At 38.5% G+C, this 18,108-nt stretch overlaps 1 protein-coding gene across 2 annotated transcripts in view; it reads right to left on the reverse strand.

Moving 5' to 3' along the window:
• Positions 1-5,127: 5,127 nt before the first annotated feature.
• The window catches only part of LOC134746151 (transmembrane protein 87A), a 44,103-nt gene continuing 31,122 nt past the window's right edge, over positions 5,128-18,108 (reverse strand). For both annotated transcript variants that reach the window (XM_063680450.1, XM_063680459.1), the window contains 2 exons: positions 17,931-18,081; positions 5,128-5,373 (listed from right to left, as the gene is read on the reverse strand). In XM_063680450.1, the coding sequence (XP_063536520.1) occupies positions 5,162-5,373; positions 17,931-18,081 (363 nt within the window). In that variant the 3' untranslated portion in view covers positions 5,128-5,161. The remainder of the gene's footprint in view (positions 5,374-17,930; positions 18,082-18,108) is intronic.

Raw genomic sequence — 18,108 nt, forward strand, 5'->3', positions numbered from 1 at the left:
CAATGGTAACTACTGGGAAAAATTCTCAGTAGTTACCACTGGTAAAAGGTGGGTTTTTTTTCCCAGTAGTTACCACCAAAATTTTGTTAGTTCAATACTAATAAAAATAGTATAAATATAGTGCTTTAATAAATAATTACAAGTCGATTAGTGTTTCAAACATATTAAGAGCCCGGTTACGATTTTAGTCGCAAAAATGTAAAGTTGATAGATTTCTTCTGTGAAATTGTACACCTTTTGTTACCTAATTGAAATAACAAGTACTGGTTTCTATTAGCACGACTTCTTATCTCTAGGTTTATCAGATAATTTTTTTGAAAAAAGGCTTACTAAATTAGTAATGAATTTTTTTCTGATGGACGTTTAGGAAAACGCGTGTAAAGCACTGACTTTGATGCTCTTATTTGTAAACTTCGTAAAGTTTGGACTGCTAAAAATGGTAAATTTGTATTACACATATTCTGTACTCTAGGTTTATCAGATTACATTGTTGTTATATGACTTAATGTTCGAGGAAATGAAAGTTAAACGAATTCAATTTTCTCCAGAAATGACCTCAAAACAACTGACAATTTCTCCGAAAATCTACTTATTTTCGACGTAGATTGCATACTCAAATAATCTGCAATGTTTACTTAAACTGTTGCTGTACTTCATTTTATTTAAATTGCGACTTTTATTTTCTGACGATTTTTTAAAAACTTCCCCTTTTACTGGTATAACATCGGTGACACGCGCCCGCGGCCTCAGTCTCGCGCGGGAGCTGGTAGAGGCAGGACGTTTGTTAATCGGCTCCGCACGTTGCATCGACGACGACGAAGTTATTTATCATTGTGTGCGTCGCTCGCCGTGTAAAAAGTTATATTTGTTTGCGTGTTTGGTTGTACTGTGTGCGTGTAAACTGCGACCAGAAACTTTAATCCTTGGGTTGTAAGTACTTGTTTATTAACCGCCTTCAAAAAAAAGGAGGTTCTCAGTTTGACCCGTATGTTTGTATGTATATGTATGTATGTATGTTTGTCCGCGATTATCTCGCATTTGGCTGAACCGATTTTGATGCGGTTTTTAGAAAAGTGTTTGTTACATTCTGGAGAAGGTTTTAGTATACATAGAGCTGGGCTGATGCTGAACCCTGGCTGTACCTAGTGGAACGCAGGTTTAGTGCAACATAGGCACACGCTGTTTTGGTCTGTCTTGATGAGCAATTAGGAGAGCATTACCCAAGATGGAGCTGATGCTGAACCCTGGCTGTACCTAGTGGAAATCAGGTTTCGTGCAACATAGGCACACGCTGTTTTGGTCTTCCGACACGTCTTGATGAGCACTTGGGAGAGCAGTACCCAAGATAGAGCTGATGCTGAACCCTGGCTGTACCTAATGGAACGCAGGTTTGGTGCAACATAGGCACACGCTGTTTTGGTCTTCCGACACGTCTTGATGAGCAATTAGGAGAGCAGTACCCAAGATGGAGCTGATGCTGAACCCTGGCTGTACCTAGTGGAAATCAGGTTTCGTGCAACATAGGCACACGCTGTTTTGGTTATTCGACACGTCTTGATGAGCAATTAGGAGAGCAGTACCCAAGATGGAGCTGATGCTGAACCCTGGCTGTACCTAGTGGAACGCAGGTTTGGTGCAACATAGGCACACGCTGTTTTGGTCTTCCGCCACGTCTTGATGAGCAATTAGGAGAGCAGTACCCAAGATGGAGCTGATGCTGAACCCTGGCTGTACCTAGTGGAAATCAGGTTTCGTGCAACATAGGCACACGCTGTTTTGGTTATTCGACACGTCTTGATGAGCAATTAGGAGAGCAGTACCCAAGATGGAGCTGATGCTGAACCCTGGCTGTACCTAGTGGAACGCAGGTTTGGTGCAACATAGGCACACGCTGTTTTGGTCTTCCGACACGTCTTGATGAGCAATTAGGAGAGCAGTACCCAAGATGGAGCTGATGCTGAACCCTGGCTGTACCTAGTGGAACTCAGGTTTCGTGCAACATAGGCACACGCTGTTTTGGTCTTCCGACACGTCTTGATGAGCAATTAGGAGAGCAGTACCCAAGATGGAGCTGATGCTGAACCCTGGCTGTACCTAGTGGAACTCAGGTTTCGTGCAACATAGGCACACGCTGTTTTGGTCCTCCGACACGTCTTGATGAACACTTGGGAGAGCAGTACCCAAGATAGAGCTGATGCTGAACCCTGGCTGTACCTAGTGGAACTCAGGTTTGGTGCAATATAGGCACACGCTGTTTTGGTCTTCTGACACGTCTTGATGAGCAAATGGGAGAGCAGTACCCAAGATAGAGCTGATGATGAACCCTGGCTGTACTTAGTGGAACTCAGGTTCATTTATTGTTATCAGAACTTCCACCCCCTTTTAAACCCCAGTACCTACTGCATGTTAAACGTGTGGTAGCTCTGGTCAGGTGCCTGCTTCATCTGGCAGCCCTCCAGGTGTTCCAGGTCTTGAAGAACTTAACCTGCCTACAGCATACTCTACCAACTTCAGATTAAAAGAGTTTTACCCCTGATCCGATGCGTCCAGCAGCACTCCAGGTGTTCCAGGTTTTGAGCTATCTCCGTCATACACTACCCACAACACGTTGAGCGAGTGTTACCCACCCTTTGCCCTTGACCCTTTGCACTCAGCAGCACTCCAGGTGTTTCAGATCTGGAGCTTTCCCCATCATACACTACCAGCGGCACGTTGAGCGAGTGTTACCCGTTACCCCTGACCCTTTGTACCCAGCAGCACTCCAGGTGTTCCAGGTCTGGAGCTTTCCCTATCATACACTACCAGCAGCACGTTGAGCGAGTGTTACCCCTGACTCTTTGCACCCAGAAGCATTCCAGGTGTTTCAGGTCTTGAGCTGTAGCCATCGTACACTACACACTACCAGCGGCATGTTGAGCGAGTGTTACCCCTGACCCTTTGCACCCAGCAGCACTTCAGGTGTTCCAGGTCTTGAGTTATCCCCATCAAACTCTACCAGCGGCACGTTGAGCGAGTGTTACCCCTGACCCTTTGCACCCAGAAGCACTCCAGGTGTTCCAGGTCTTGAGCAGTATTCATCGTACAACCAACAACACGTTGAGCGAGTGTTAGAAGAGTGGAGAAGAGAAGAGGATGACTTTGGAAATAAAAATTATTATACACCCTTCCCAACGATTAAGACTATCTCCATAATATCAAATTCCATCCAAATCGGTTTTATTGTATCCCATACAAATTTCCATAACCCCCCCCCCCCCCGTTTCTGGGGTAAAACCTATCCTATGTCCTTCCCCAGGACTCAAACTATGTCCATACCTCGTTTCATCTTAATCGGTTCAGCGTTTATTGATTCCCCATACAAATTTTCACCCCCTTAAAGGGTAAGTTCTTGAATAAAAAGTATTCTATGTCCTTCCCCGGGATTCAAACTATCTGTATACCAAATTTCAACAAAAGGCTAGTTTCCCCTCTGGGTTGGAACGTTGGAAAGTCAGATGGCAGTCGCTTTCGTAAAAACTAGTGCCTACGCCAATTCTTGGGATTAGTTGCCAAGCGGACCCCAGCAGACTTCCATGAGCCGTGGCAAAAAGGATGGGATAATGCGAGTAAGATGATTATATATATATAAGATATTGCCTTAGTGCAAATCATTATCATCATGCTATATAATTTGTATGTATTATATGAATACATAGGAAAATTGTTAAGAGTAATAAACGATTATATCAAATTTACCGAAAGTTTTATTTTAACCTAATTAAAGTTATAAAGTGACGCATAATGTTGCGAAAGTATCAATATTGTTTAGGCGGTCGCGTTATTTCAAGCAGCGGCCGGCGTTCGGTTACTGTGTAAAAGTCGTATCTTCGCGCGTTTTCAAATCGACTACGGGCTCCGGTAAGTACAAGTGCAAAAACTAAAATATATGTAAGGATAAATTTAATCATCCATTTAGATTATTTTTCAAGTGATTTTATTGGGTAATTAAACAAATTAAGTATTTCTGATCACTTTCAAGGCAGTTTACTGAAATGAAACACTGATTAATTTATAATAATTATTAAAGCAAAATTTATTAAATAACCGGCCAAGTGAGAGTCGGACGCGCGCAAAAAAACAGCAAAAAAATCACGTTTGTTGTATGGGAGCCCCATTTAAATATTTATATTATTCTGTTTTTAGTATTTGTTGTTATAGACACAACAGAAATACATCATCTGTAAAAATTTCAACTGTAGCTATCACGGTTCATGAGATACAGCCTGGTGACAGACAGACAGACGGACAGCGGAGTCTTAGTAATAGGGTCCCGTTTTTACCCTTTGGGTACGGAATCGTAAAAAATTGGCAGTTTGGCAAATTGACATTTTGGCTGGGCTGATGTTGATATTTGTATGGAAGAGTAAAATTTTTTTCGCAATTTCGGTATTGCTTCCATAGTATTAACAAAGATAGATATAACTCCGTAATAGATGGATACAGTCTAAGGAAAAAACGTGCCTCGAAAATCACGAAAATTTGACTCTCGATCAGATGGCGCCAGTACCTTTGGCCTACTCTCGTATAGAGGGCGTTGACGGTTTCGTTAGTATTTTTAACAATTTTAACGCATATCAGTGAAAGAACATCATAAAAATAATTAATGCAAATAAAAAAAAACATTTATCCATATTTAAATACATTTTATCGTATTTTTATAAATTTTCATTTTTAGTTTTAAAGTGTGTCGATAAATGGCAGTGAATTTACTGTGGTTACAAAATTTACTATGACAGTACCGCTCTATAATATTATATCCTCTTTGGTATTAATAAACAGTTGTTCAGTATGACCTGCATACTCACCCCGTAAATTATTGCAGGTGATTATAAAAAACAACCTGTATTTATACTGTTATTATTAGTAACAAAATTTTGGTGGTAACTACAGGGAAAAAAATCCCGCCTTTTAAAAATAATTCCCAGTAGTTACCACCAACTTTCACTCGTAACAACTTGGTGGTAACTAGTGGGAATAAGTGGAATAACCCCTGTTAAGCTAGATTAGGTCAATAATGAATTCACGACGACCCACAAGGCGGTGTCTTTCGTTTAGTCGGAGGTCAAATCAGGAAAAAAACAAATATGATTATAATACTTTACATGTTTATTTAAGTAACTGTTTACTGCATCTTGGACACCTCAAACTTGGTGTTGATGATCTCCTCGTCGGAGTCAAGGAGCGGTAGCGTGCTGGTGGGGATGTTTTCTTCCACCCAGCGCAGGTCGGAGTCCAGCGAGTTGGCGGCCGGCTCAGGAGCCTCGCGCTCCTCGCCGGCGGTCGAGCCGCGCATCTTTACGCCGTACGCGTCGTTCACGAACTGCTCTTCTTCTTCTGAAAACAAATGGGGGCACATAACTGTAATAAGTATATAAAACTTGTAAGCTTAGCTTTGGGCTATTTAAGTATCCGGAAAAAACCACAAACTGAGACTATTGTTGGAAAATGTAAGGGATCTCAAAACTGCGAGGAACACTGTCGCCTGCGTAATGACATCATCAAAATGGCTGCTGGCCTTGTTATGACACCCTATGAAAAATGTAAACTCGATTTAAGTAGAGTATACAGTACCGGCCAATAATATCACCTTTGAGTGCTTTTGTATGAGCTTGTATAGAGTAAACAATATAAGTTAATTTGTAGATTTCATATTGTACTAGTAATTTTATACAAAAATTTGACGAATACTGCAATGAAATACTGTGAATTACAATAGTATATTACTAAAAAAACCTCTAGTAAAAAAAAGAAGTTGACAATACATTAAAGAAAACACCTCTATGAAAAACCCATTACATGAGACTAATTTTTCTCATCGCCCGTACACAGGAATACTACTAGACTGCCTAAAGCAGTGAGGTAGAAGTCACTCACAAAAATAAAAAAAAAGTTATACCGTAAAAACATGGAGGTGATATATTATTGGCCGGTACTGTATAAGTTGTACTACATCTTGTTAATGTTATGCAATTCGAAACATATCTACATTTAAATATCAATAGAAAATAAAATAGAATAGAATAGATGGAATAGAATAGATTCATCGAAATATGTGGTCAAAATGATTGAAATTACTTATGACAAAAAAAAAACTAGCTACCAGTATAGAAGATTGCTTAACAAAGGTATGAAATTATGGTTGGTGCCTTTCGCCCAAGTTTAACAATCTACTTTTCATATCGAACATGAGGAAATCAAAAAGTCAAGGCAATGCATAATTAAGTCAGTACTTAATTAAAGTAATAGATATATTACGGCCTTAGAACTTATTTTCAATCGGAGACTACATTTTGGTCATAATAATCCATAGTGAAAAACATTTAGTCCATGGGCCAGCTAGCCAAAATTTGGAAAATAGTATAATTTGGGGGTACCAAATTTCCTTTTCACAGCAGTTAGATAGGCTTATTATGATTAAAAAACCATGATTGCCATCTCAAAATGGTAGCTAACCAAAATGGCCGCCGATCCAAGATGGCGGATATTGAGTTTAAATAAATCAACCATAACTCAAGAAGTATTCGTCCGAATTCATTACTATTTATTTTTAAACAAAAGCTCCATATGTGTGCTTGAAATTTTGTTCACATATTTGATCGATAAAGTCAACCGTTAATTAGTAATTAAAGAAATATTGAATTTTTTTTAATTTTTATGTTATACTTTTTTTTTTTATCTGGTTTTTACAAAATATCGAACATTACAAAAAAGTTTTAAATAAGACAAAATAGCGTATTAAATTATCTTTTATTTGGCGTATAGTTTGTATGGGTCTGATCACTGAAAATACATGGAAACATGAATTTATTTTACTTCCGTTAAAATTCACCGGTGACTAAATAACTTCGAACAGAAGCTTCAAATAGAACTTGTAGAGTGCAAAAATTATGCTTTTAGTATATTTTAATAATTTAAGCAATCTTTTAGAATAATTTTGTAGTATAATAGTAATATTAATTTTGATATGTTACAGGTAAGAACTAGTATTCGGTTTAAATAGTAATCTCTTTAGTGAAAATGTGTTCGGCTACAAATCAAGATGATGCAAATATACAATGTAAACTAGATATTTGTGTAATATGTTGCGAGATATGACCATTAAGTAACACCCCCCAAACGATGGACAATCTTGGGCAGTATTATTAATAAGGAATTTTGAGCCTATTATTTATTATTAAACGACGTGATATATCGGATGAAAACCCTTTACTCAAGTTATATTGAATTTTTTTCTTTGTAGAATCTGTTAGTTAGCTTTTGTAGCAGTATTATTTAATTTTAATGCTGCATTAATAAGGAATTTTGAGCCTATTATTTATTATTAAACGACGTGATATACCGGATGAAAACTATTTACATAAGTTATATTGAAAATTTTTCTTTGTAGAATCTGTTAGTTACGCTGACGACATCTAATAAGTAAGAAATAAGTTTTGCAAGTAAATAGAGAACTTTGAGATTTTACTCTTGGGTTTATTTATGAATACATCTTCTTATAAAGTCCTAAAGCATGTTAAATGATAACTTCTCTGCTGTACTGTACTCGTCAATATGTTTTTATTTTATCTGGTCGTTGCCTGATAGTTGTGGTGTATGCGAGTTAACAAGATTTATGATAAATTGCTTCTGCAGCTACATAATCTTTAGACGTTACTGCATTTTTTATCTCCTCTTTCAATAACAATTTCACGCAGTTTCTTGTGTGCGTCAGTGTTAAGCTCAAGAACTTGAACTAATGGTTCCCTAGATCGGCTTATTTCACTGTAACAGTTCAGCCGGTAGGTATATCACGTCGTTTAGTAATAGGCTCAAAATTCCTTATTAATGTTATTAACACTGCCCAAGATTGTCCGTCTTTTGGGGGGTTCACTTCACTTAATGGTCCTATCTCGCCACATATTATTGATATTCACACATCTAGTTCACTTTATTTGTATTCAGGGCTCGGAACCGATATAGAAATACCTGTTAACGTCGTTTCAAAATCGTTATATTAATTCGTTTATTAGAAATCGGTTAATTGATGGAACGCCAACTAAAACTCTCGACTCACTTCTGAGCCATGTCTATAAGCTGTTTTCAAGAGTCATTACAAACCGTCTCGCACGCAGGCTCGAAGAGGCTTTAATGCCGTAGACCACATCCATACGCTCCTGCAGGTAATACAGAAGACTGAGGAGTATAACCTGCCTCTCTGCTTAGCGTTTGTGGACTACGAGAAAGCCTTCGATTCGATCGAAACCTGGGCTGTAATACAATCTAGGTAGGTCCAACTTAGAGAAAGAGGTTAATTAACGAATCCGACTTGGATGGGCAGCGTTTGGGAAGCTACGGCACATCTATTTGTCCAATATTCCGCAGTGTCTCAAAACGAAAGTCTTCGACCAGTGTATGTTGCCAGTGATGCCATATGGAACTGAAACGTGGCCGCTTACTGTGTGCCTCATAAGAAGGCTCAAAGTCCCCCAAAGGGCAATGGAGAGGGCTATGCTGGGAGTTTCTCTGCGTGATCGCATCAGAAATGAGGCCATCCGCAGCAGAACCAAAGTAACCGATGTAGCCCTCCGCATCGCTAAACTTAAGTGGCAGTGGGCGGGGCACATTGCACGTAGAACCGATAGCCGTTGGGGCGGAAAGGTACTCTAGTGGCGACCACGTATCGGAAGGTGCAGCGTGGGTAGGCCCCCCACAAGGTGGACTGATGACCTGGTAAAGGCCGCGGGACTCCGCTGGATGCGGATGGCGCAAGACCGGTCATTGTGGTACTCTTTGGGGGAGGCCTATGTCCAGCATTGGACATCTTCTGGCTGATATGATGATGTTGAACTAAAAAATTACGTTTTCTCTTCTAACCGGTAAGAAGAGGGAACGGAATTTTACGGTTCGCGGGGAACGATATACTACCGGTTACTGCGGCCTTTCAGAGACTCGTTGTCATACGTGAAAGAGATAGCAATAACTTACTTGTTCAATCTTACTTCGATATTTTCAATTTACTTAACCGGTTAATTTCGTTCCACAAAAACGAAAGGCGAACGCATCTCATTCTCAACGTTATCTAAATAGAAGAGTTCTTTAACCGGTAACCACAAACGGAACCGAAATCCTTTTCGTTCCCGGGTTTATGAACGAAAAGAAACGAAGCCCTGCTACTATTCTTGTAAATTATTAAAATATATTATTTGTATATTGTATTTTATTTGTAGCCGAACACATTTTTACTGAAGAAATTACTATTTAAACCAAATACTAGTTTTTACCTGTAACATCAAAATTAATATTACTGTCATACTACAATTACTGTAACTAAATTATTGCTAAAATTATTAAAATGTACTAAAAACATAATTTTTGTACTCTACTACTTCTATCTGAAGCTTTTTGTTCTGTACGCAGTTATTTAGTCAACGGTGAATTTCAACGGAAGTAAAATCAAATTCATGTTTCCATGTGTTCTCAGTAATCAGACCCATACAACTTATACGTCAAATTAAAGGTAATTTAATACAATATTTTATCTCATTTAAAACTTTTTTGTATTGTACAAGATATTTTGTAAAAACCTAATTTAAAAAAAGTATCACAAAAAAATTAGAAAATTTTCATATTTTCCTTCATTAGTAATTAATGGTTGACTTTATTGATACAATATATAGAACAACATTTCAAGCACACATATAGAGGTAAGATTAAAAAAAAAAAAATGAAATCGGATAAATATTTCTCGAGTTATGGTTGATTTTTTAAAACTTAATATCCGCCATCTTGGATTGGCGGCTATTTTGTTTAGCTACCATTTTGAGATGGCAATCATGGTTTTTTAACATCATAATAAACCTATCTAACTGCTGTGAAAATGAAATTTGGTACCCCCAAATTATACCGATATCTTGGCTGGCCCATGGACTAATTAAATTGCAATATTTATAAAAAAAAAAACAAATTTTCGAAAACTGCAGTAATTTTAAAATGATCATGTTCGCTATATTTTTCGTGTAATGTCTTTCTTAAGCTCTTTATCTACGATTTTTTTTCATATTTTTTAGACCCATAGTTAGAAAGTTAGAGGGGGGCACAATTTTTTTTCTTGTCGAGCGATTATTTCCGAAAATATTCACTACCTATTCAACGATACCGTCAAATGGGGTGAATAGGGACGGCGGGGGGAATAGGGACAAGAACCGGAAATGACATTTACCTGATAATTTAAAAGAAAATATCTATCACAAATTATATTTATTATCTTGCGATTGAAAATAATAGTTGATTATATTCTTTTCATAATAGAAACACTGGAAAAGCATGAAAGTCGTGATATATTGTCAAACTAACAGTTTAAAATTGAGACTGTCAACGAGTGGTTGATATGAGCTCCAAAACTTTCTTCAAAAGTAAAGGTTTTACTTGTTTGTGACACTTCTGATAGTGAAAAATTGGTTTGGCATTCATTAATAACATATTAATTACATGGTAAGTATAAATAATCTATGTTTTGTATGCAGAAAGTGTGAAAATAGAGATCCATAAACATTTCGCAAAAACACGAGCTGTATAGGGACGCAACAGGGGTTAATAGGGACGACTGAGGGGTGGAGCGTAGTTAATAGGGACGCAATATGTGGGAATAGGGACGCTAAAGGGTCAATAGGGACAGGGCTGCCAAAAATAGTTTTTATAATTAGTTATTATTTGTTTAGTGTTTATTTGGTAGATGAGTACTAGGCACTTACACCAACTTATAAAACAGGCGGAATTTCCGAATGGGATTTAGGTAATAGGTATATAAAGATATTAAGTAACTGTTTTTAATTATTCTGACTTTTGTTACTTTCGTCCGTATAATAAGCCCCACTTTATAATAGAATAAGATTAATCATTCTGTGGTTTTTTATATACCTAAGAGTATAGATAATTTTATGATTACCTACAACAAATAATTAAAAGTTAATTTTTTAATCATAGTTTTAATCGTGTTTTAACTTATAATATTTACCTAATCATTTTAAAGTACAGTCGCCATCAGATATATCTTACCGGCCGAGGTGCTCAAAAATATCTGAACACGCACTCTAACGCCTTGACAATAGAGGCGCGTTCTAATATTGGTGAGCGCCTTGGCCGCTCCGATATATCTGATGGCGACTGTACAATAAACTATCTAGACCAGGTACTTACCTGTCAACTTATTATATTTTTGACAACCCTGATGACTTGTCCCTATTCGTACCTAAGTCGTCCCTATTCATCCCGGATCCAGTTTGAATCAAAATGACCTGTTTTTTTCAAAAAAATGACATTAAAACGAAATGATTAATAAATGGGTGTTATTTAATCGATCTGCAAAATATTCCTATTTTGATGAACAAAAATATATATTTGGTCAGCCAAAATGTAAATTGCTTTGGTTGGCAAATTAATTATTTGATCGGCAGTAAGCGATCCACCATTAATCAAATTTTGTTAAGCAGTCAGTGGGTAAGCGGATTATTTCGTTTTGGATCACAATTTAACTGATCCGCAAAAATTAGTTCTAACCTAACCCACTTTTCTAGTAGCAGTTGGTTTCTGTAAAGGTCGCAGTTCTAACTTAACCCACTTTTCTAGTATAGCAGTTTGTTTCTGTGAATGTCGCAGTTCTAACCTAACCTAACCCATAGTAGCTAATATCTTCCATTTTACACCTATAATACTCTCAAAGTACCAAAACGGATAAATATCCAACAAATACGTTAGAACACCGCAATGTGACTGCTAATAATCATCGAATAAAATGCACGCGCACGATTCCGCTCTGCCTGCAACCCTGCCGATTTTTCAAATCAAACGCAACCTATCTTATTATATCAGATTACCATTTGTTTAATATGCATACGTCTCAATTAAACTGCAAACCAATTTTTAAATCTTGCTGACCAAATAATAATTTTGCAGCTCAACTATTTATTAAGAAGATGGATATTGGTTATAATGTGGTCAACATTATAACCAATATCCTCGTTATGTTTGTGAACAGCTCGATTTTTATTTATTGCCGGCAACATATTTGTATGCTGCCTAAATGATGTAGTGGCTATTTTTTTGCAGATCAGTTTTTAAAATGGCTGATCATTTAATTACTTCCCTTAGTACATATTTTATTATAAATCGATTCTCAAACATAAGACAAAAGTTCATCCTATCCATTTGTGTCCATCGAGGAAAAAATCCTTTAAAATCTCTCTCAAAGTTCAAAATCGTCCCTATTCACCCCATTAGACGGTACCCCACACTGTAGGGTTAAAGCGAAAAAAAATATTACACCCTCACTTTACGTGTAGGGAGGTAGGTATCCTAAAAAAAAATTTTTTTTTTAGATTTTATTGTGCGACTGTCGGATTTATTGATTTATATATCCATGCCAAATTGCAGCTTTCTAGCTATAAGGATCACGGAGCAAAACCTCGGACAGACAGACGGACGGACATGGCGAAACTATAAGGGTTCCTAGTTGACTACGGAACCCTAAAAATGTTGGTAGGAAATTACTCTAGCTTCTTAGCACTTATTCAATTTACTTTTAAAATATCTTGCGGTGCCATGCCATCGTCCACACGCGCGGTTAACCGAGTAATAGTAGACCTTATTGCAGAAACATCAAGTTCATGGATGGCAAATACTTTGACACATTTTGTTGAATATCATATCAACCACAGCTATGCCCCTACGTTTGATTTTTATAAGAGTTAGGAGCGTTTAAAATTTATATGAAATATGTTTTTCACGCCTAATTTTTACAAGAGAGATGGCGGTGCCGTCTACGCGAGCGTATCGGCTCCGCGATACTTTAACGATTAAAAATGTGAATTTGCTCTTGCATAGCTATAGTCCATCTAAGTCGATAAAGTTGTTAAAGGTGTAGACCTGGTGCTGTTATCTCGAAGAAAAAGTGAGCGAATAAGTGGAAAAAGTTGCATCAAGATCTGGGAAGCACAATACAGACTAAGTACTTAGTGGCAGAACGTTTCAAAGTGACCACACAGCTTCAAGAAAGGCGGCGATTGAGCTCCGTGATCGAGGAGGTGCAGTGAGATGTGTCTTAAATGTGCAAAAATATCTGCAATTTTTGTTCGTTTTTTTTCTTGCACGAGGGTGGATTCAAGTTTTACTACAAGCTATCTAACGGACTTTTGTGATTGCATCGTGATATAAGTTGGTAAATTTCGACCATTAGAATATCTATCTGTTGGCCTAGTGGATCCAGTTAGACTTTTGGCGCCGCACATCACCAGCGTCCTCAGTTCGATCCCCGGCAGCTTTAGATTTTGTTTTTGTATTTATTCGAATACATGGGCGTTTTGGGAGCTGTGTCAACTGGAGACAACCGCCGCTCTGCCGCCATCTAGCGCACAACGGCTGCGACGGTACAGTATACATCTGCCTATTTTGGCAAAGCAAACCAATAAGTCAATAAAGTCGGCCCTGGAGGTCAAAGCTGCAGCTCATAATCCGCTAGACAGCGTGAATATCAAGTCGAATACCTGTGACCTGGTTTTATTTAGTGATTAAACTGTAATGTTGTGTAATATTAGTTGTTAGTAGTTTCTTTTTATTTTTAATATTAGCTTACAAACTAAGTTTTTATGTTGACTTATCTTTTGTTTTGTATGGCTTAATTGTGTACTTTGAGATTTTAATTAGTGCTTAAATGTTTAATGTTGCGTACTATTCTTCTTCTTCTTTTGTCGCGACCTTTTCCCATCTACTTGGGGTCGGCCCTCCTTATCCTTCTCTTCCACTGTGCTCGGTCTTGAGCTGTGCAGGCGTCCAATCCTAACTGTTTAAGGGCTTTCTCGACCGTCGTAAGCCAAGTGGTGGGTAGCCTTCCAGGTCCCCGTTTCGTCGTTGGCAAATCTAGGGCTAGCTTTACCATATGGTCCTCTGGCCGTCTTTAGATATGGCCGTACCAGCGGAGGCGGTTTTCTTTAACTTTTTCTGTGATAGGCAGAACCATAAAGCTTCCCCTGACAAACTCATTCCGGATTTTGTCTAACCTGGTGACACCCGCAGACCAGCGAAGCATCCGCATTTCAGTTGTGTGTATTTTGTTGAGGTGCTGTTTGGTAGTAGCCCAACATTCTGACCCATACAGCATTGCGGGACGTACAGCGGTTTTATACACATGGCCTTTCGTTTTTATTGGAATTTTTGTGTCACACAGAACCCCTGTAAGTTGTCGCCATTTGAGCCAGCCAGAGTTGGTTCTTTTTGTTACATCCACATCAATTTTTGCATCGTTACTAATTACAGAACCGAGGTACTTAAATTGAGTTACAGTAGGTACTTGAGTTGTCCCAATAGTGAACTTTACGCTATCGGATGTTGTGATACTGCCAAATATACATGACATGTGCTCTGTTTTCTTTCTGCTTATTCTCAGCCCATTGTCTTCGAGTGCCTCTACCCAGGAGTTGAAGTTGTGTTGAAGCTCGTCCACGTCATCCGACATTAAAACAACATCGTCTGCGTATAAAACATTCCAGGGTAGTGACTTTTGGCATTTTCTTGTAAGATAGTCCAATGTTGTATTAAAAAGCAGAGGGCTGAGAGTAAAGCCTTGATGCACTCCGACCTCCAGTTCGAACCTTTCACTGATACCAGCTGGACTTAGCACCTGTGTGGTGACCGCTGTGTACATATCCTGGATTAGATTCACATAGCACTCGGGCACTAGTTGTTGTCTCAGTGCTTCCCAGATCAGGTCCCGTGGTATGTGGTCAAACGCTTTCTCCAGGTCTATGAAGATCATGTGGAGATTTTTGTGGTTCGCTTTTGTCTTCTCTAACGAAGCGTTTGAAAAGTGTAAGGAAAGCTTAAAAAGCGCCGTCACACTTTCCCATCCACTACCTAAAACCAAGCTGGCGCTGATGACTGATGCATCAGAGGTCAGCCTTGGAGGAGCGTTGAACCAGAAAATTGGGGATGTTTGGCAACCCTTAGGATATTTTTCTCGTAAACTATCGGATGCGCAAAAGAAATATTCAGCGTATGATAGGGAATTGTTAGGAATTTATGCCGCTGTGCGATATTTTCGAAATCTATTAGAAGGTCGTGATCTTAGTATATACACGGACCACAAGCCTTTAACTTTTGCTTTTAGTAAGGTACATAGTGATAAAGAGAGTCCTAGGAGAGTGCGTTATCTGTCATATATAAGTGAGTTTACTACTAATATATACCATATAAGTGGTATGCAAAATGTAGTTGCAGATACTTTGTCCAGGATAGAAGCTATCTACTGTCCCACGGGAATTGATTACGCGGAATTAGCAGTAATACAAGCTGGCGACGATTACCTACAGGAAAGCGTGCAAGCGTCACATGATACCCTGCAGTTTAAGCAAGTCAGCTTGCCCGATTGTGAGAAAAGTATTTACTGCGAGGTGTCAACGAACAACCTGGTTTTTGGTGGTTTACCTGAAAGTTTTAGAAAGCAAGCATGGCATTATATACATAATCTAAGTCACCCTGGTATCAGAACTACGAAACGTTTAGTTACTGAAAGATTTTTTTGGCCGAAAATGAATGCCGATGTTACTAAATGGACTAGATCATGTATACAGTGTCAAAAAGCGAAAATAATACGTCATACAGTGTCAGGCTTAGAACGATTTGCGGAATCTGATCGTTATGCACATGTACACATTGACATTACTGGGCCGTTAGCAACAACCAGCGACGGTTATCGTTACTGTGTCACAATGATAGACAGGTTTTCAGGTTGGCCTGAAGCATATCCGGTTCAAGACATTACCGCAGAGACGATAGCTAGAGTAGTGTATGAGGGTTGGATTACTCGTTTCGGTTGTCCTACGCGTTTAACAAGCGATTGTGGTAGGCAATTTGAAAGTGATCTGTTCAAGCAATTAATGAAGTACCTAGGAGTCCATAAATTGCGTACAACCCCTTATCACCCTCAGAGTAATGGAATGTGCGAAAGGCTGCATAAAAGTATGAAAACAGCCCTTAAGGCTCGCCTTAGTGATAACACGTGTTGGGCGGACGAATTACCAACGATCATGCTCGGTTTGCGTGCCGCGCCTAGAAGCGACACGAGAGAGAGCTCAGCTCAGTTAGCGTATGGAAAAACAATTAGGTTACCTGGTGAATTTTATGACGATATCAAGGTTAGTGATTCAGTTTCGGAATACTTGCAAAAGCTTAGGGATACCATAAGTAAATTAAAACCGAAACCGCCAAGTCACAGTAATTCACGTTCTTTGTTTGTCCATAAAGATTTGAAAACCTGTGAATATGTATTTTTAAGGAACGATTTAGTACGTAAGTCCTTACAACCTCCTTATGACGGACCTTATAAAGTCATAAGTAGGAAAGACAAGACATTTGTTATACAATTGGAAAATAAGGAAACAATCGTTTCCATAGATAGGCTAAAACCGGCATATGTAATTAACGATACGGAAACTACAGATGAAAGTCCTGTAAATAGTTTACCCAATAATTTTAATTGCATACAGAATGACACTTCTTGCAAAATTATGCCCGCGAAAACAACGCGCAGTGGACGCGTTGTAAAGAGGCCAGTGAGATTTGCGGATGCAGCGTTATAGGCTTATAGCAAGTACAATAACAACGCCTCGATGCGGTAGGTATAATGTTGCGAGAATGCAATGTGCATTAACGTTATAACATAAGGTGTATTTTACTATGTTATATCATTTTAGCATTTGAAAAGTATTATTTAGGTTTCGAACGTGTAATTTCTTCATACTAAGAATTTTTGTATTGGTATATAATAGACATTTTCATAAAAAAAATGTTCATTATAAATTTTAATTTGGAATTAGTAACTACTGTTACTACCTATATAGTGTATTTAAACTACCTTGTTCCATACTTTGAATTTAACTTTGTATACAATGGGTTGGGGACAAAGTAAAGAAGGGGATAGGAGTGGCAGTGTCATAACCCAAACACAGACGGTAACCAACGAATTCCAATACCAGCTAGGCACCATAAGTTGGGTGTTAGTGGCCATGTCAGTGATGTTTGGCGTAATCCTGTTGTGTTTACTATGGCATCGCTGCAGAAAAACAGCGAGAAACTGGGTGCAGAAACAGTTAGCGGCTACCCCGCAACAGGCAGTACCGGGCGCCGGCTATGCATAGCGTTATGTTTGCATAATGTTTGGTGTAGACGTACTAAGTGTTGCTGCAACAGTGTGTGTTTTAGTTATAAGGTGTTAAGTTAAGTAAAAAAACTCTCGTTTGTTTTCATGTGTGTGTATTCTCGCCTCATATATTTTTTTTGTAAAAAAAGGGGAAGGGGGAATGGTGTAGGCACATGTAGAATGGGTATCTACCTATTCTACCTATCGTACTTGTAGCTTAGTATAGCCGCGGCTGCGCCTGCGATAGGTTATAAGTGCAGTTAATAAATCACTCGTAAACAGATCACACGTCTTTCGCTATCTCCGGATCGCTTGCAACCTTCGACATATAAATATATATGTACGTACTAAGTTATACAGTACGTACAGTTATTGTATTTTAAATGTAATTTGTATGTGATGTAATTGTTATTGTGGAATTTAACTTAATTTTTTTATTTTTACAATAATCGAAAATTCGAAAAAGTCAAACGTAGGAGCATAGCTATGGTTAATATACTTACATTAAATTATCTAAAAATATTTTCCATAGTGTCAATATCCAGAGAGGAAAATGGGGACTACGTTTGTATGGAGAAGCGGCCGTCCCCTTGCCTTTTAAGAGTGTTGTTGTTAGTACTAAAACTTCACTTGGACACCTGGCAACAGTGGCAACTGTACGTCGGTGGAAGTAAAATTAGTTTGAATAAGTGATCCTGCCTTAGAGCTTCATATAATGAATTACCATCATCCTCGTCGTCGGCGTTGTCGAGTAGCGGCGTGAACGCGTATCGCTGGTTGTTGTTGGTGGGCCGCCACAACACCATGATCACGGTCAGCACGCTCGCGAACAGAATGTGCCAGTAAGCCTCGTCCATCCACACCTCCTTCCAATCCTGACGGTCGACACACATTTTACACAA

The sequence above is a fragment of the Cydia strobilella genome, chromosome 1, assembly GCF_947568885.1.
Source record: "Cydia strobilella chromosome 1, ilCydStro3.1, whole genome shotgun sequence".
Classification (NCBI taxonomy): Eukaryota; Metazoa; Arthropoda; class Insecta; order Lepidoptera; family Tortricidae; genus Cydia; species Cydia strobilella.